General features: G+C 43.9%; 1 protein-coding gene across 2 annotated transcripts in view; it reads left to right on the forward strand.

The window, feature by feature from the left end:
• The window catches only part of THRA (thyroid hormone receptor alpha), a 252,653-nt gene that overhangs the window by 132,791 nt on the left and 100,366 nt on the right, over nucleotides 1–19,496 (forward strand). For both annotated transcript variants that reach the window (XM_030220608.1, XM_030220607.1), the window contains one exon: nucleotides 3,126–3,361. In XM_030220608.1, coding sequence (XP_030076468.1) covers nucleotides 3,309–3,361 — 53 coding nt within the window. In that variant the 5' untranslated portion in view covers nucleotides 3,126–3,308. The remainder of the gene's footprint in view (nucleotides 1–3,125; nucleotides 3,362–19,496) is intronic.

Consider the following 19,496-nt stretch of genomic DNA (forward strand, 5'->3'; position numbering starts at 1 on the left):
TGACACCACTGGTTTAGCTCATTCTTCTGTGGTAGTGTTAATGAGGATTTCAAGCTTGTTTCTTCCTTTTACTGCTATGAGGATAAGGACCTGCAACTTTTTTTTGCCTTCCATGAAGAGAGAGCTAAAAAAAAACCCCAAACGAAACCACCAAAAAAAAAAAAAAATGAGAATAAGCTCCAAATATTAGAAAATCAAAAAATCTGCTTATAAAAAGTAACAATGTATCCCCCACTGCATAGTGATATCAAACGTTACTCACAGTTATGTGTGGAGAAAAAAGACCTCAGATAAACAGCTTAAACCATTCATAAAAATGTTCATTCCATCACCGGCCAAGAAACTCCACTCACATGAGAATATTTTAAACCTACTGATCAATCGAAACGTGTCTCGGTAGTGTGGGAAACAAAACGATACTCACAATATTGAGAAAAGTGCAAAATCAGTCAGTAATAGTACTACCAAATACCAGAAACAATGAATTCAATTTCACTTATTTAAGCAGAAGATCAATTTCATTTAGCCAACTGCAATGATCAATCTCAAGGCTTGAACAGTTCTTGAAAGGGGCCTCTTGTTTCGCAATTAAGCTGCATCAGGGGTAAAGAGACCTCCACCTTTCTTCCATTTCCACCGGACTAGGAAGACACCAACTTTTAAAATCTTGTTGATGTCAAAACTCCACCCTTCCTTTAAAGCTATTGGTGCTGAATAACAAAACAAACAAACTAACAAAGTAAAGTTAAAGCTTTCCATTCAATTGCTACATTTAAACCATTAGGTGCAACTGTATTTAGACGAAAAAATCCATTTTTGTTCAGTTTGTAACAACATATGTTACCCTGCCATTGTGAAGGTATTATTTCCTGAAAAACTATACATTGCAATTCTTCAAACCTGTGATACTTCGTAGGATGATGGGACATTAGCAGTTCAGATATGTTCTCTGCCCGAAGGCAGTGATGGTGCTCAATTAACCTGGTTTTCAAAGCTCTAGAAGTTTATCCGATTATAGCATAATTCACAAGGGTATGTGTATGCCTTCGGTGTGTTCTTCCAAGTTAGTGGAGAAACAGGAGAACAAAAACGTTCTGCAGAAACAGCAAAAAACGGAGATAGCCGGGGGGGGGGGGGGGGGGGGGGGGGGGGGATAATCACTGGAGCCACACTCTGGTTATAAATTTTATTGTTGACCCGACAGGGCTGTGTTTCAGTGAGTGCCAGTGTCAGGAGTCCTTGTTTTTCAATGTAAGTAAACATGATGTGTTCACAAACCTTAGCCTCTCATATAATCAGTCAATCCAGCAAAATACTACTATACTTTTCGAAATGGCATTGAAATGGAAAATCTTCACAGACTTACTCCTTTGTGGTCTGCTAAAGACCCCTGATGCAGGCGCTTGCCAAAACATGGCTGTCTCGGGTCAACAATAAAATTTATAACCAGAGTGTGGCTTCAGTGACGACGACATTCCCCTGGCTGTCCCCGCTTTTTCTGCTCCCAACTAGGCGCACGTTTTTTGGGCTCAGCCTGTGTGCATGCTTTACAGTATTGGGGAGCAAAATCTTTGCATTACACTTAAGGTGAGAAACTGTGCTGAGGTTTATCACAGAGCTCTAATGCAAGGTAATCATTGGCCCTTAATACCCCTACAAAGCATCACCTGAAGTGATCACTTAGGTTTAAAGAAAATAGTGTGGGTGAGTGGTGCAGATGTCCTAGAGAAATATGCATACTTTTTCCAAGAAATGTAAATATATTGAACAAGCAGGGCCAAAAGGTAAGGAGACCCAGAAAAGGCCAAATAAGGCAAGTAAATATTTTGGGAGCCTTTAGCTTGTACTGTTGATGTGAACATGCCTTCGGGCTGAAGGGGTCTCTGGGGGAATATCCTCATTTTTTGTAACAGGCTTCAGTTTAACAATGGAAATACTTTGTGGCTGTGGCTGTCAACTGCTATCTTGAAAAGGGTATTTAAAGAAAATTCCACTGCTACTTGTGGTTTGGAAAGGGTTAAGCTTCTGAGGGCATTTCTGTGAGGATTGGAAGAACACAAAATAAGGAATTCTGTTTCATTTATTTTGGCAGAATATCAGCTCTTCAGAAAGTGCTGTGCTCTCTCTAATTAATGAATGTATTTAGGAGAAGGGAGAGGAGATTTTCCACCCTTTCATTTTTGGGTGTTTAGTCCCAGTGCATTCTGGGGTTTGGAGCTCTGACTAGGTAAGGAACAGGAAAGCAGCTGGCAAAAAAAAAATAAAAAGGAGTAGGAATGACCAATGTGATGAGCCAAGGTAAAAGTACAAGTCTTTTACTTGGATATATACCAGCGTTTGCTTGAAGACAACACATCAATAAAACGCAGCAGGCTTTGCTTGAAGGTGGACTCAAATCCTATATAATAATTCTCACCTCCAACGTTCTATGCTTGGGACCGTGGCTCCCTGGCTGCAAGTGGTCTGCGAGGCAGACACTCACGGACGTCACTGACGTCAACACAGCTGATTCCAGGGCAAGGGGAGGAGCCTACTCCTCCTACTGCCTCGGAATCAGCTGTCACACCCTCCCCCCCGCGCTACGCCCCCCTCGAAACCCACCCCTCCCGCGAACCTGTCGATTCCCCCCCCCCCCCTGGAACGCCGAAAACCGCACCCCCCCTCCCGCCGCTGTTGTGCACTACCTTCGGGTGGGTTCCTCAATCATCTTCTCAGAAAGTTTAACTCCGTGCGTCTGACGTCAGACGCACGCAGAGGAACTTCCAGACAAGATGATTGAAGAACCTACGGGAAGGGAAGAACAACACGGCGGCGGTGGCGGCAGTTTTCACTCGCACGGGGGGGGGGGGGGGAACGACAGGTTCATGGAAGGGGGGGTTCGAGGGGGCCGTAGCACGGGGGGGGGGGGGGGGGGGAATTGCCTGCCTAAGGCCCGTTTCCTTGCCTACAGAAACGGGCCTTTTTTACTAGTATCCGAATAAAAGACTTGTGTTTTTATCTTGGCTCATCCTATTGGTCATTCTCACCCTTTTGTTTGCCTACAAGAAAACAGCTTCCAGGATGCTCTGGGCAGGGCCTGTGCCTGTAGCCCCTAAACTGATGTGTGTTCTGTCTTCCTCTTACAGAATCGCTGGCTTTGCTATCTTTCCCTCCTGGAGCTGAGATGGTGACTGGCTAACTGCTCTGAAGTGTTCGCCATGGGAGCCAACCTGTGAAGGTTCCATCTGCCACAGCCAATGCAAAGCACGCAACTGAGGGCGGAGCCCACCTTGGTCTCTTCTGATTGGGTCTGGATGGAATTACGTTGAATGGAACAGAAATCCAGTGACCTGGACTGCTTGTCAGAGCCTGAGGAAAAAAGGTACAAAAAGGGGGTTTCGTGTTGATGTCTGGAATTTTTTTTTTTGCTCATTGGACCGTGAACAGTTGCCATCCTTGCCAATGGCTCCCTTCCCTCTCAAAGGTGATGCGGCCTCAGTTCCAGGCTTCGTCTTTGACCCCCCCCCCCAGTTGCAAAGCATTCTGGAATCTGTGGTTTTATGTGTTTTATTAGAACAGGTTTCCAAGCACAGAATGTTTTGGATTAGAGGGGGTATGAGATGCTAAGGAAAGCAGAGACCACTGTCACTTGGAGTCTAGGGTGGGGTAAATTAAATCATGTTGGGGAAAAAAGTTTAGCGCAATTGTTCTATCTTTAGAGTGCCTCAGTTTGAGAAACAGTCTCTCTCTACTTAACGTCTGTCACTTCTGCTGCTGGTAGTCTCTGGCTCAGATCAGTGGCGTAGCCACAGGTGGGCCTGGGTGGGCTAGGGCCCACCCATTTAGGGCTCAGGCCCACCCAACAGTAGCACACGTTTAGCAGTAGCTGGTGGGGATCCCAAGCTTCGCCAGCTGAAGACTTACCCCCTGATGGTAACAAAAGTGCTACTCTCTACGATACCGGCACCTGAGCATGCTCATTTTTCAGCACATGCCTGCTGCAGCCTGCCAAGGTGGAAAGAAGCATTTTCCCGTCAGTTGAGATATTATTTTGGTGGTGGTTGGGGGGGTGGGGGGAGAACACTTGGTGCCCACCCACTTCTTGCCTAGGCCCACCCAAAATCTGTTGTCTGGCTACGCCCCTGGCTCAGATATAGCCAGTATGCTAACTGTAGCTGTGCTCTAGGTCAGTTCCAGCTCTAGACAGACAACTGGGATGGGGTGGGACATTAAAGATCCTTCCTTAGACACTGGCATCAAATGTGTACTAGCTGCTATGGGAGCAGTCTCATGGGTAGACCCAGAACTGGTTTTGGTGTCTTTGCTTATAGTATTGTGCGTAGTTCTGTGAGTTTGAGAGATTCATGCCAGATGAGAGACACCTGTCAGTGAGACACTCTTATAGAGAGGGCCATTACGTCTCCTGTTGTGCGAGGCCAGCTTCCAAGGCAGCTCTGTAGATGGTCACGTCCTGCTAATCCCATACAAAAGGGCACTGCTGCATTTGACTTAACCTTCGGTGGAACACCGGCGCGTGTTCTGGTGTCTGGGCATGACAGGTCCCCCATATAATTAACCTGCCTTTTTTAAAATAGCCAGATAACAGAACATGGTGTGACAACTCTGTGCCTGCAGTAATCAGATTGGTATCAGGTTGTGCTCAGATTATCCTGATTTGAAGGCAGAATTAGAAGAACACGTTTGTCTCTTTCCATTGAGAATACTTGGCCAGGATTCTGCTGCTTTGATGTTTAGTATCTGCCAGCACAGAGGCATTAGTTAGACAGGTGAGCCAAGGTTTGGTAGCTTTCAAAAGCGCTTGTTTTGAATTTTCTGATATTTGCCAACATTGCTTATTTCTGATCTGTAGAAGGGTTATCTTCGAAAGCTAATCAAAAAATGTATTGTTAGTCCAATAAGAAATATGTCGTCTTATTTTCTTTCTGTTTATTACCTTTAAAAGTGGACTAACAGGGCTACCGTACCACTTTAGTCAAAAGAGTTTGTAAAAAGTGGGGATAGCGAGCAGAAGCCGTGGGTAATACAGACCTGCAGGGAATTGTTTAGAACACATTGACATTGTTGCTGTCTAAGCCAGAGCCCAGAAGGAAGCAAGAGCCACGTGACAGCGGCAGCTGTGGGAAATTCTCTTTTTATTCCTCCTGGAGAGCTTAGCCCAGGGGAAAAGGCTAACTCCAAGTTCCCTAGTGACATTTCTGGAAATCACTGACCCAAAGAAATCCGTTATGAAGGAACCTGGAACTGACACTTAGCTGCTTAACGGCTCGGCTCCTTACTTTGTTTGTAGGAACCTTTACAGTGTGGAAATGACAAGGAAATGACATCACCCAGCAGGTTGGATGACAAGGAAATGACATCACCCAGCAGGTTGGATGGCTATAGGCAGAGCAGAACTATAAGTCCCATTAAAAAGCAGATATAAAAGGTGCAGAAAGCATATGGAGGTCACTCATGTCATCCACAAAACCCGGAGAGACTGATCTAAAGAAACTTGCTTTCGTACAGCAGAGAGGGGAAACGTATGCACCATAAGAATGGCAGAAGTGGCATGATGGCAGACAATAAAGCAAAGGAGCCACATGCAAAGGAGGAGAAGAGCAGTGTAGGCTTGGCAGAGGTAATCGCTGAGGAGAAGCTCTGTGTGTAGTTTTGAAAGCTAAATGATGAAATTACAACGGTAGTTTGAGATGGGAAGATGAGCAGGTGGGGGAACTTAGAAACATAACTCAAAAGATGGAGAGCTTGGAGGGTTATAAAGAGCTTATAAAAACAAAAGAGCAGCCATACTGGCTCAAACCATTGATCTATCTAGTCCAGTATCCTGGCCAATCCAGGTCACAAGTATTTGGCAGAAATCCAATTAGTAGCAACATTCCATACTACCAATCCTGGGGTAAGCAGTGACTTTCCCCCATTCCCATCTCAATAATAGACTATGGACTTTTCCTCTAGGAATTGTCCAAACCTTTTTAAAACCCAGATACGCTAACTGTTGTTACCACATCCATTCTCCGGCAGCAAGTTCCAGAGCTTATCTATTCTTTGATTGAAAAAATATTGCCTTCTATTTGTTTTAACAGTATTTCCATGTAATTTCATCGTATATCCCCTAGCCTTTGTACTTTTTGAAAGAGTGAAAAATTGATTTCACTTTTACCCGTTCTACACCACTTGGGGTTTTATAGACCTCAATCATATCTCCCCTCATCCGTCTCTTTTCCAAGCTGATGTGCCCTAACCTCTTTAGCCTTTTCACATATCAGAGGAGTTCCATCCCCTTTATCACTTTAATCATGCTTCTTTGAACCTTACTCTAATTCCACTATATCTTTTTTGAGATATGGCGACCAGAACTGAATGCAATACTCAAGGTGCAGTCGCACCATGGAACAATACAGAGGCATTATAGTATTTTTGGTCTTATTCACCAACCCTTACCTAATAATTCCTAGCATCCTGCTTGCTTTTTTTGGCTGCTGCCGCCGCACACTGAGCAGAAGATTTCAGCGTATTATCTACAATGACACCTAGATCTTTTTCTTGAGTGCTGACCCCCAAGGTGGACTCTAGCATCAGGTAACTATGATTAGATTATTCTTTCCAATGTGCATCACTTTGCATTTGTCCACATTAAATTTCTTCTGCCATTTGGATGCCCAGTCTTCCAGTTTTCTAAGGTCTTCTTGCAATATTTCACAGTCCACATGCGTTTTAACAACCTTGAATAGTTTTGTGTCATCTGCAAATTTAATCACCTGACTCATTCTGATTTCCAGATCATTTATAAATATGTTAAATAGCACTAATCCCAGTACTGATCCCTGCGACAATCAACTGTTCACTCTCCTCCGTTGAGAGAAATGACCATTTAACCCTACCCCCCTACCCTTTGTTTTCTGTCCAATGGGAAGCTTGAAGATCTGGATAATTGTATGAGGAACAACAATCTCAGGATTAGGAGCATTTTGGAGCAAGTCAAGTATGAGGACTGTGCAGATGTAGCAAGGAGAATTTGTGAGACTGTGTTGGCCTTCGCAGAACATCCAGTTCAGGATGTGCAGGTGAAGATTGAGCACCCAGAAACATAAGTAAACAGACCATGGGACATTGAAATTTGTCTGTATAGCTACACAGTCAAGGAGGTGATTGCTAATAGGATGTGGGCCTTAAGAATAATTTAATGGGAGGGTCATAAAATAGAGGTATAACCAGACCTAGCATTGGTGACACTACAGAAGAGAAGGGAAGTTCAAAGAGATTACGATGAAAATAATAGGGGATCAAGTATTGATGATTGATTGTACCCCTTTGGCCTAGCATTCATGTTTAGTGGTCAGACCAAGCAGGTCAGGACAGTAAAGGAAGCTGTGGAAGCCTTGAAGGATTTAGATTGTAAGCTCCTTCGAGCAGGGACTGTCCTTCTTTGTTAAACTGTACAGCACTGCGTAACCCTAGTAGGGCTCTAGAAATGTTAAGTACTAGTAGTAGTTGTAATAGAGGGACTAGGTCAGGAGGAATGGGATACCAGCAGGCCCGCTCTAGAAAGATGGTAGAGAGTGTCCAAGCAAGTGCAGAGGAGAACAAGGAGAAACTTGATGGGGCAGAAGGGCACATGCAGTTTTTAGGTGGACATCATAAAATGTTTGAGTGCAGGAGACAGAATAAATGGGGGCTGATGTGTATGGATGGCTGGATGCTAAAAATGTAATGAGAAGATGTGGTGCAATGAGGGGTAAGGTAGGGAGGTACTAGAACAGGCCTAGTATCATCCATTAACCTTTCCTTAATGTTTATAGTCTCATGCATTACACCAGTGTTTCTCATACCTCACTCTCTAACACTGTTTGCTTTTGTCTCACTTAGAATATAAACTGCATTGAACCCTGGAAAGGGGATATTAGCGGTATATAAGAATTGATTTGAATTGAAGAATTGATGATTTGGCAGTCTTATATTCGTCTAATAAAGGACACCTTCGTCATCCTGATTTCTTTTTTTTTTTTTTTTTATTGGTCTTCCCTACTGGACTTTCTTGGCTTTGCTGAGTTGCGGGGTTTTGGTCTTCCTCTGTTTGATTTAAGCACCAGCGTTTATACTAACGTGATGGTTGCTACTGTGTTCTATTGGCGCAGTAGTGCCTGTCCTTGAAATTGTGCTGGACTCCATATGTAAATGTTATTGAAGCCTGTGTTTAGACCTTTGCTGTAGCAGGTCAGTACAGTGTAACTAGCTAACAGTTTGAGTTGAGACTTGGATGAAGTAAGAAGGCTTTGGTTTTCATTTTGCCTTTTTGGGCAGTGGAGGTCTGGCTTGCTAATATCTTGGTTGGTGTAAGTTCAGGCTGATTATATATGTTATAGATTTTTTTTTTTTTTTGTATTTGAAGGAATGTATTTTGTATCTTTTTTTTTAATATCTGATTTTTTATATTTACCCTGCCTGAAAGTGTGAATGATGTTGGTTATAAATATTTTAGAAATATAAATAAAAGTAAAGTTCTGTAAAAGGAAAAGCCAGGTAGAGATTTTGAAAGGTTGTGCTAGTTGCTGCCTTGCATTATGGGTGAAATTCTTCACAAACTTCAGATCCTCACTCTGGAAACCTTGGCCCTGGGCCTTGGAATTTATTTATTTATTTATTGTTTTTGTCTCTCTCTTTACTGCTCCCGTCCTGGGAACAGTGATTCTTTCTACTGGCCTTTGAGCCTTGGCTCATGCCCTTGGCAGGGAATATGATTTCTTTCTGCTCTTAGGCTTGTTGTGTGGCATCTGCTAATGAGCCGCAGCAGAAAACTGTCTTGAGTTGAGGTGGGACAAGGGTGTTTACTCATTTGTTTCCCCTTTTTGCCACCATAGCTCCTCTGGTGGCCAGTGTTGGGATCTACGCCCCCCCCCTTGGTACATCCTGAGATAGCCTTGCTGCAGGCATGCAGAAGGAACCTATTTTTACATGAAAATATATATGCTTTTGTGAGGGAGGAATTTAAAGTTGAGGTTATATCCTTTCATACGCGAAGGAAATTTCTGCCCATGCACCGCCTCACCTTCCTTGTTCTGACAGCTGCAGCTCCACTCCAGAAGCTCATAGAAGAACAGGTTTCTGTGTTTGCTGGGGAGGAGTGGAGGCACATTTGTGAGACAGTCATTGGTGGGGAAGTTGTTGCCTGTATCTTGGACTTTACAAAGATGTTGGCACAAGTTCCTCTCTCAGAGCTGGCTCATGCCAACTGAAGCACTCTGCTTTATGCCCATTGCGGAAGCTTTTGTCAAGCAGACCATTCTTCTCCCCCCCCCCCCAACCGCCCCCCAGCTCTGTAGGCAGCAAAATCTGTGCAGTCATTTGGGAGTTGGAGAAGCATTTTGTATAAATAAGCGGTCTTGTTACATGTGGAGTGATGACACTGTACAACTTGAGGTGGTTTGGCGAGAGCCACTTGGCTAGATCCCAGCATCCAGTGAGCTCCTGCCTGGATTCATGAGATCTGTGGTAGAATTTCATATGCACGCTCATGACAGCAGCCTCGGCTGGAGAAGTTGTCAGGGCTTGTTGGAAAAGCATACAGAGTTGCACCTCTGAAGCGTCTTTGAGGTAAGAAAAAAAACTTGCTCCAAATTCTGAGGATGTTGTTAGTATAAGGGAGGAGAGTATGCTGGCAGGAAAATGCTGGGCCTTTGAACGCTGTGTCTAGAAACTATCATTGGGTTTGAGCATGGGGGGGGGGGGGGGGGTCACATGCTAATGACAATTCCATGAATTTATTTTGTAAAAAAGGCGATTCAACAAGCCTAAATAAACCGTGGAGCTAAAGCTTAATTGTGTGCCAGTGACAGGACGCAGGCACAGTAGAATCGATTCTGCTATTGACCCTTAGTTTGTTTATGGTTCATCAGTTTGTCCCATCCCTTGTCAGTCGCTAGGGCTCATGACCAGCCAACTCTGCTCTTGGTTCACCAAGAGGTCATCACCCTTTTGGAGCACTGTGGGGAAAGTACCTTCAAAGGATGGGGCATGGGCTCTAGCAAACTGCAAATTCCAAGGGCTGGTGAATGAGAGCCACTTCCAAATGGTGGCCACAGGGTTTGGGGTTTGAGATGCCCCAGCAGGGCAATAAAAGTGCAAGCAGACCAGCTTTCGCATGCTACTTTGAAAAATCTTTTTAGACAGGTGGTGATGATCTGGGACAGTTCTTGTCAGTACTACTACTACTACTAATAACATTTGTATAGCGCTACCAGGCGTATTCAGCGCTGAACATGAGACACACCGAGACAGGCTCTGCTCAAAGAGCTTACAATCTAGGTAAAAACAGACAGACAAGACATTTACGGGCAATGGAATTATTGGTAAAGAGGAACAGGAGAGAAGGAGGGCAAATGAGTAGGGTTAGAAGCCAAAGGCAGTAGTGAAAAGGTGGGTTTTCAGCATAGATTTAAAAACAGGTAGAGATGGAGCTAGACGTATGGGCTCTGGAATTCAGTGGAGTCAGTACTCCATTGAATGCATTGGATTGGGTGAATTTTTGTTACAGAAATTAATGAAAACCAAAAATGTATGAACATTAAAACCTGTCTCTCTGTCTCACCCACTGTGCCCTTCAGACTACTATTTGAGGTTTGGCTGCTCCATAAGCAATGGCAATCTTGTCGTCTGATCTGTTGGATCTGAGTGAAGAAGACAAGGAGATGCTGGACAGCAGAACCCTCCTGCCATGATGTTTTTTTGGTGAATCTCTTGACCCAGCTGTTAATGTGGCATCCTCTGCAGGCCAGAGGAGTTTCCCAGGGGTCAAACTGTGCAACAAACTCTTTGAACCTGGAAGTGAGCAGACTTGATTTGATCAGTAGCAGGAGGTGTTGGACAGCACTTCCTGTGAGAGAAGGAAGGAAGCAGAAAAAGATACAATGACCCCCGCCCCCCCCCCCCCCCTTGCTGGCAAGGATTTTCCATAAATACTGAGTGATATCAGGTAGTCTTCTTTTTTTGTTCCAGCCCAGAATGCCTAGTTCTGCTCTTGTTTTCTCTGTCTTCCCCAAACAAAATGAAGAAATATTCAAAAGATTAATTCTTTACCTAGGTGTCGAGGAATCAGATGGGCGTGTTAGAACAGTGTACACATTCTTGCAGTCTGTCTCATCCAGGGTTTGGTAATAAAAGTCAAGTTGGATCAGAGAGTCATTACCCAAGCAAAAGAGCATCTGTGGATTATTTGTGACCAAAGCCACCATGAGAGCGAGACTTCCTACAAGGGGGTCTGACTATGCACAGTAGATATGTTTTAGCCTTGGATAGGAATCATTTTGCATCTTGCCACACTGCACCATCTTCCAGTGAGGAAAACTAGCCACAGAATGGCTCTTATTTCCCAAGAGACTCCAGTTTTCAGAAATTCATTCATGAAAAATCATTCCTCCTCCATGAGACCCCTGTGTCTCTAACATCATAATCCCTTCCCTGGAAATCCAAATGAACTACATTATCACAGAGACAGGTTGGTGATTTTTCCTGGAGGGATCAGGTGGGAGGAGACAGTTGTGACTGTTCAGGAGAAAGTTTCTCACACTCAACACACAAACTCCAGAAGGATTCCTGATAATTGGAAAGGTTCAAGTTGCATTTGTTCATCAGGGAGAGGTTGACACCTTCTTTGACTGTTCTTCATACCTTCCTTGCACGCCTTTATTCTCTCAAAATTCTGGTCACCCACACTGAGCGGCACATATCCAGAGTAATGTAGGTCTCCCCGTTTTTTCAAGAGTTGGCTTCCAGTACTACTTTGCATTGACGTAACTAAATATTGCAAAAGTGGCCAGAGCTGATTTGAATCCAGGTGTATCTGGGCTGGAGGGTTAGGAGTGTGTGTACATATAGGGTGGGGTAGTTTTATCACTTGGAAAGTTTATCGTATGGAAAAGGGATACATTTAAATTACTTTTTACTTAAAAATTGAAACAAAACTCAGGAAAGTTTGTTTGCAAACATAGAATCATGACGGCAGATAAGGGCCAAATGGCCCATCCATTCTGCCCTTCCTCAGTAACCACTAGCTCCTCCTTTTCCTAAGGGATCCCATGTGCCTGTCCCAAACTTTCTTAAATTCTGACACAGTCCTCGTCTCCATGACCTCCACCAAGAGGCCATTCCACACATCCACCACTCTTTCCGTGAAATAGTATTTTCTTAGATTCTTCCTAAGTCTATTTCCTCTTAACTTTATCCTATGCTCTTTCATTCCACAGTTTTCCTTCATTTGGGAAAAGCTCACCTCCTGTGCATTAATGCCACTGAGCTATTTAAACGTCTCTAGCATATCCCCTCTCTTCCAGCATATACATGTTGAGGTCCATGAACCTGTCCCCACATGTTTTATGATAAGAGACCGTTTACCAATTTGGTAGCCACCCTCTGGACTGACTCCATCCTGTTTATATATTTCCATAGGTGTGGTCTCCAGAATTGCATTCAGTACTCCAAATGGGTCCTCATTAAAGGGCACTATCACTTCTTCTTTCCTGCTGGTCATACCTCTCCTTATGCATCCTTGGCCACCTTAAGGTCTTTGGACACAATCACCCCCTGTACTGTACCATTCCCTTGGATTATTGTAACTCAAGTGCATGATCCTTAGCATTAAATCTTAGTTGCCAATTTTCAGACCAAGCTTTGCTAGATCCTTCCTTATGCCATCCACATCCTCTGGGGTGTCCACCCTATTACAAAGGTTGGTATCATCCGCAAAGAGACAAACCTTACCAGACAGCCCTTCTGCAATAACACTCACAAAGATGTTAAAAAGGGCCGGCTCGAGGACTGATCCCGGCAGCACACCACTAATAATATCCCTTTCCTCAGAGCAAGCTCCCTTTACCACTACCCTCTGTCTCCTCCCATTTAACCAGTTTTTAACCCAGTCAGTCACTTTAGGTCCCATACCAAGGGCACTCAGTTTATCAGTCGCTGATGCGGAACCGTGTCAAATGCTTTGCTAAAATCCAAGTACACCACATCTAGCGCCCCTCCCACATCTCTTTGGTCACCCAGTCAAAGAAATCAATCAGATTCATCTGACACGACCTGCCTCTTGTGAAGCCATGCTGCCTTGGGCCCTGCAGTTCATTCAATTCGAGAAACTTCACGATCCTTCGCTTTAGAAGTGTTGCAATTAGTTTGCTCACCACTGAGGTCAGACTGACAGGTCTGTAATTCCCAATCTCCTCCTTAATTCCGCTCTTGTGCAGAGGGACCACATCCGCCCTTCTCCAGTCCTCCAGGACCACTCCAGATTCCAAGGAGGCATTGAAGAGGTCAGTCAGCAGAGCTGCCAAAACATCTCCGAGTTCCTTGAGCACCCTCAGATGTATCCCATCAGGCCCCATCGCTTTGTCTACTTTTAGTTTCGCTAGCTCCTGACGAACACAGTCTTCTGAGAATCGGTCCCGGTCTACCACACATCCATCCCCCCCCCCCCTTAGCATTTGTTTTCTGCAGTCCTACCCCCAAGTCTTTCATCTGTGAACACAGAACAGAAGTAATTGTTAAGCGGTTAAGCTTTATCCTTATAGGCTTCTGTATATTTCTCCCCCTCAGCTTTGAGCCTCACAATGCTATTTTGGCACTTCCTTCTGTCACTTATATATCTGAAAAACATCTTGTCCCCCAATTTTACTGTATTGGCTATCTTTTCTTCCATTTGTCTCTTCACTTTCCTGACGGCTGTTTTAAAAAAACACATATTACACCCCATCCTCCTCCTTACCTCCTCCCCACCCCCACATTGTATATATATGCTGGACACAAATCCATCATGATTGGTATCTGTGCAGGCTCAGTCCCCCCGCCCCCCCCACCCCCCCCCCCCCCCCCCCCCACCTGACCCCAAATCATTCTCCACAAACCCTGTCACCCAACCCATAATGGCAAAATGCTCTTAAAAGAAAAAATCCTTATAGTTAGCCTACTGGAGGAATGAGGCCACTTTGCATCAAACGATTCTAATTACTCATCACTAATCACGTTCAGCTTGCTCGTTCAGTACACATTCCACATTCTGTTCTAGTGTGTCTCTGTAAGAGGGAGTATAGGTTGCCTCCGAGACCATGCTGTCTCACATCCAACTATATGTGGCAGCCTGTTTAACCCGTTGTGCAGGGCCGGAGACTCGTATTACAAAAGGAAAAACTTGGATTTTTTTTTTTTAGTTATGACCCCTGTTACCTCTCAGAAGAAGTCTGTAAGTTCAGAAGAAACCTCCTGGACACCTGGGTGAGTCCCACTGTCCTTGCATAAAGGATCCTTCTTGTCTGCAGCCCCTCCAACATTGGCTAAATGTTGATTTATAGATTTTGTTCAGTTTCACAGGTGTTATATACTATCTTTTTAGAGGATCTTATAGACATTCTCCACCATATTGACCAAGATAGATGCCCTGATTGTGGAATGATAATCAGGCTGCCATCGTTTCATCATCAGAACCACTCCCAAGATCCTTTTCCCACTGAAGCATATGATTTGCCTTAGCAACAACTGCAGCATTTAAGATCCTGTAGATTTTGACAGATGCCCCTTAATCCCGGCTCCCATATCAGTCAGCAAAAGCAGATCAACCCTTGACTGAGTCCTCTTTCACATGCTCTTGTTTTAAAAGGTGTCTCAGCTTTAATATATCCAGAAAAGTCCCATGACTGCTGTCAGAAGAAGTCTTGCAGGATTGAAAAATCAGCTGTCCTTCCCCTGTGAAACAACTGCCTCAGCTGCCCCAGAGCCATGTCTCTGATCTTTCAGAGTCCCTCCCCAGAGGAAATTATGGAATTGAGCGTATTGGCATTAGTTTAGAACATTTTTGCTCGTTCAACAAATTTGACTTAAATTGCCCCATGCTTTGTAACTCCTTTTTGTGAATTGGACTCTGTTTTCTCCCTGGACTTTCATCCCACAAACTCTTACCCAGGATTGAGGAGAGCAACTTCACCAGTAAAAAAATGGCTCTGATTTGGACTGCATAATAATATATGCAAAAATCTAGGCCCCCATACCCCCTTCCACCATATGCAAACAGAGAATCTGCCCAGATACCCCAGGTGGCTGCCACTTCCAGGTATAACTGAGTCTCTTCAAGTCCTCTTCAGGTGTCTGAACTGGTATGTATCTGCCACAGGTAAAGGTAGCATGGGAGATTGACCATTTTTGTGCATGCTGTCCAACCCACAAGTTAATCCTGGCCCATCTGTCTTAAGTCCTTAAAGATTCTCACATATAATGATGGAAAGTTCAAGGAGTATAGCTGAGTTGCATCATCAGATGGCCTGCACTCCCAAGTAAGTGATGCTATCATTAGCCTGTTTGAAAGTGAAGTTGGTATGCATTAACTCCCTTAGCCTCACGGACATAGTTATATTGGGTCATGCAGTTGACGTACCGCCTTTCTGTGGTACAACCAAAGCAATTTTTACCTATTATATACAGGTACTTTCTCTGTCCCTAGTGGGCTCACAATCTACATTGTGTACCTGGGGCAATGGAGAGTTAGTGACTTGCCCAGGGTCACAAGGAGCTGCAGCGGGAATTAGCCCACTGCATTAACCATTAGGCTACTCCTAACTTTGAATCCTGATAATTTCCTGTAGTCTTCCAGCTTCTTAATAGATACTAGTAGGGTCTTGTGTAGATGGCTTAAGGGTAAACCATTATATTATCAGCAAATAATTTTGTACTCCCTCCCACTTATGGTAATTCTGATATCAGGCGAGTTCCCACCCACCAATTCCCCCCAAGACAATTCCCACTGTAGGGGGGACAATTCCCACCAAGGACTCCCCCCCCCCCCCCCCCTCGGTCATTTCCCACCCTCCCTAGCCTTTTTTTTTTTTTTACACCAACCATAGCTTCTTTCTTGTATCGGGTCCCATAAGTTCTGGCACTGCATTTTTTTTTTTTTTTACTGCGTCTGGAACAAGGAGGTTAGAGCAGCATATGGTTGTACATAGAGGACGTATAATAACAGAATAACTTTTCATAGGTAGAGTAGTAATTCGTTATAAATCGTAATCAGTGTGTCATTTTGAGGGACTGAATTCAAACCTAGTTTGGGGGGGTGTAGTGGGCATTCCCCCCCCCCCCCCCCCCCCCCCCCCCCCCCCCCCCCATGAACTGCAGTTTGTATTTATATATTTATTTACTTATTTATGACATTTAAATCCCGGATTAAATATGAATTAGGTTGGAGAGGGGGGGGGGCATTCCCTCCCCCACCCACATATGAACTGCATGTCTGGAAGGGGAAAGGGAAATGTAAAAGATAATGTTGTGGGAGAGGTGAGTGGATACTGCCCCCCCCCCCCCCCCAAACTATCTGGAAGAGAAAAGGGAGGGAGATTACTTGCCTTGTGTGTTTTGTATTTTTTGGGTTCTGGGTGGGATTTGTCTTCCCTGGTGTGGTGGGAATTGTTCAGATGGGAATTGGTGGGTGGGAACTGTCCAGGTGGGAACTGACCTAGAACCGGTAATCCTAAACCCTTAACATCACTGCAAGCTCTTATTTTCACAGTCAGGGGTTCAGTAACCAGGGCAAGTAAGAGAAAAAAGGGGGCATCTCTGCTTTGTCCCCCTCCCCAAAGGGAAGACTCCTGAGTAGCTACTATTGATCTTGACTCATGTTAGGGTATTTGTACATAGCCCTAACCCACCCCAAAAAGCGTTGGCCAAATCTAAATATCTTCAACATCTGGAACATGTAATGCATCTCCATTTGCACCCTGTCAAACACTTTCGTGGCATCCAAAAAGAGCAGAAGTTATAGAGTTACAGTGAGACACCTCCCCCCCCCCCCCCCCCAAAAATAAAAATCAGATTAGCCAGGCACTTCATATTGTTAAAGGCCTGTTTGCCCAGAATGAATCCCACCTCGTTTTCCCCAACTAGCTTAGCAATAAAGATTTTCAACCTTATGGCCGATATCTTTGCCAGGAGTTTAACCACCTGTGTTTAATACACATAGAATGATCCACACAGGGAGGCTTTCTTACCTGGTGTATGTATTGCTGTAATTCCAGCTATATCCATTATTCCTGTCAAATCCCCTCCATTTACCAGCCAACTAAATAGGCGTATAATATAGGGGTGACCAGCTCTGGAAATTTCATTTAGGTGTAAATCCATCTAGCCCAGGGCCTTTTGAAACTGAATAGCCACTAGCACTCCTGTTTTGGCATCCTCAAATTAAAAATTGATGTTCTCGACTAGCTGTGCCTACAGTTTCCCCCTCATCACAACCAGCTTCCCTTGGCTGGCTCTAAATGGTCTTTGCTTATCCTGCTGCTCAAGTCCTAAAATAAGGTGGTACAAATGTGTTACTTGGATTCTCATTCTTTTTTCATACTCTTAGCCCATATTATCAGTTTACCCCAAACTACTGCTTTTAACCCATCCCATTCTGTACTCGGATATACTTCCACCATATCATTAATCTTCAGGTATTTGGTGGTATCACCCTCTGTTTGAGAAAGTGTTTCTGAGCCACCAATATCTAAGCCCCATCTGTATCTATCCAATGCCAGGCACAGTCTAACTAGGAAATGCTTTCTGTAGCAAACCTGTAGATATCACCCACTAAGCACTTATCTATCTAAAAGAAATCTATTTATGAGTAAGTGCCATGCAGGTATGAAAAAAAAGCATAAAATCTCACCCCTGGGGATGTAAAACTCCCCAGATATTCGCTACCCCTAGGTAATGCAACATGACATGTCAAGAAGCCAAGCTGATATGCACCCCCCCCCCCCCCCCCCCACCAGTTCTCTCTAGCAGAGTAGGAGTTACATTGAAATCACCACCCATTATTAACTGGGGTTCTTCCATGGCCACTAATTTTTCATCTAGCAGATTGAAAAAGATACAGTGGTACACATTAAGGAAGTACATACACACCAGCTTAATTTGTAACCTAGCCTTCCTTTTGTGTCTCTGTAATCCCCTATTCTATTAAATTCTTTTCTTCTTTAGTTTTTTAAATTTTTGTTTGTAAACTGCTTAAATATTGCTGATTTGTGGTATATTAAATAAGGCTGAACTTTGAATCTTAAATTTAGCCCTACCAATAGAGACTACCAATATATATATATATTTTTTAATTTTTTTTTTATTTGTTACATTTGTATCCCACATTTTCCCACCTATTTGCAGGCTGAATGTGGCTTACATAGTACCGTTAAGGTGTTCACCAAGTCCGATAGAGAAACAAATACATGGTGATGTTGTGGTCGATTAAGGTTCAGGCACAATGGGGATGGAAGAGAGGAGAGGTTATATAATGTCCATTACGAACTTTGGTTTTGCTGTGTTGCAGAGTGTAGCCATTTATGTTGGGTCGGTAGGGTATGCCTTTTTGAACAGGTTGGTTTTTAGTGATTTCCTGAAGTTTAGATGGCCATAGGTTGTTTTCACAGCTTTTGGCAGTGAGTTCCATAGTTGTGTGCTTATATAGGAGAAGCTGGATGCGTAGGTTGCTTTGTATTTGAGTCCTTTGCAGTTTGGGTAGTGGAGGTTTAGGTATGTTCGTGATGATCTCGTTGTGTTTCTGGTTGGTAGATCTATGAGGTCTGTCATGTAGCCTGGGACTTCGCCGTAGATAATTTTGTGGATCAGGGTGCAGATTTTGAAGGTAATATGTTCTTTGAATGGGAGCCAATGCAGTTTTTCTCAGAGGGGTTTGGCACTTTCGAATCGTATTTTACCAAATATCAGCCTGGCTGCTGTGTTTTGAACGGTCTGGAGTTTCTTTGTGAGCTATTCTTTACATCCCGCATAGATTCCGTTGCAATAGTCTGCATGGCTTAGTACCATTGATTGTATTAGGTTACGGAATATTTCCCTCGGTAAGAAAGGTTTTACGTGTTTAAGTTTCCACATTGAGTGGAACATTTTCTTTGTTGTGGAGTTCACTTGGCTCTCAAGTTAAGGTTGCGGTCGATTGTAACGTCAAGTATTTCCAGGCTACCTGAGATAGGGAGGGTGTGGTCTGGGGTGTTTATGGTTGTGGGTTTGTACGTATTGTGTTGAGATGAGAGAATGAGGCAGTGTGTTTTGTCAGCGTTCAGTTTCAGTTGAAATGAGTTTGCCCATGAGTCCATAGTGTTCAGACCGAGCTTGATTTCAATGGTGATTTCTGTCAGATCAGGTCTGAAGGGTTATGTATATTGTGACATCGTCTGCGTAGATGAATGGGTTGAGACCTTGATTGGATAAGGACTTAGCCAGCGGGATCATCATTATGTTGAAAAGTATTGTTGATGGTGGTGATCCTTGAGGTACTCAGTAGTCTGCTTTCCACGGTGGTGATATGTTTGAATTTAATTTCACTTGGTATGTTCTGGTGGTTAGAAAACCCTTGATCCAGCTGAGTATATTTCCACCAATCCCGATGTAGTCTAGGAGTCTTATTAGTATATTGTGGTTTACCATGTTGAATGCGTTCGACTTGTCGAGTTGGAGGAGAAGTATGCTTT

Source organism: Microcaecilia unicolor, chromosome 12, assembly GCF_901765095.1.
Source record: "Microcaecilia unicolor chromosome 12, aMicUni1.1, whole genome shotgun sequence".
Taxonomy (NCBI): Eukaryota; Metazoa; Chordata; class Amphibia; order Gymnophiona; family Siphonopidae; genus Microcaecilia; species Microcaecilia unicolor.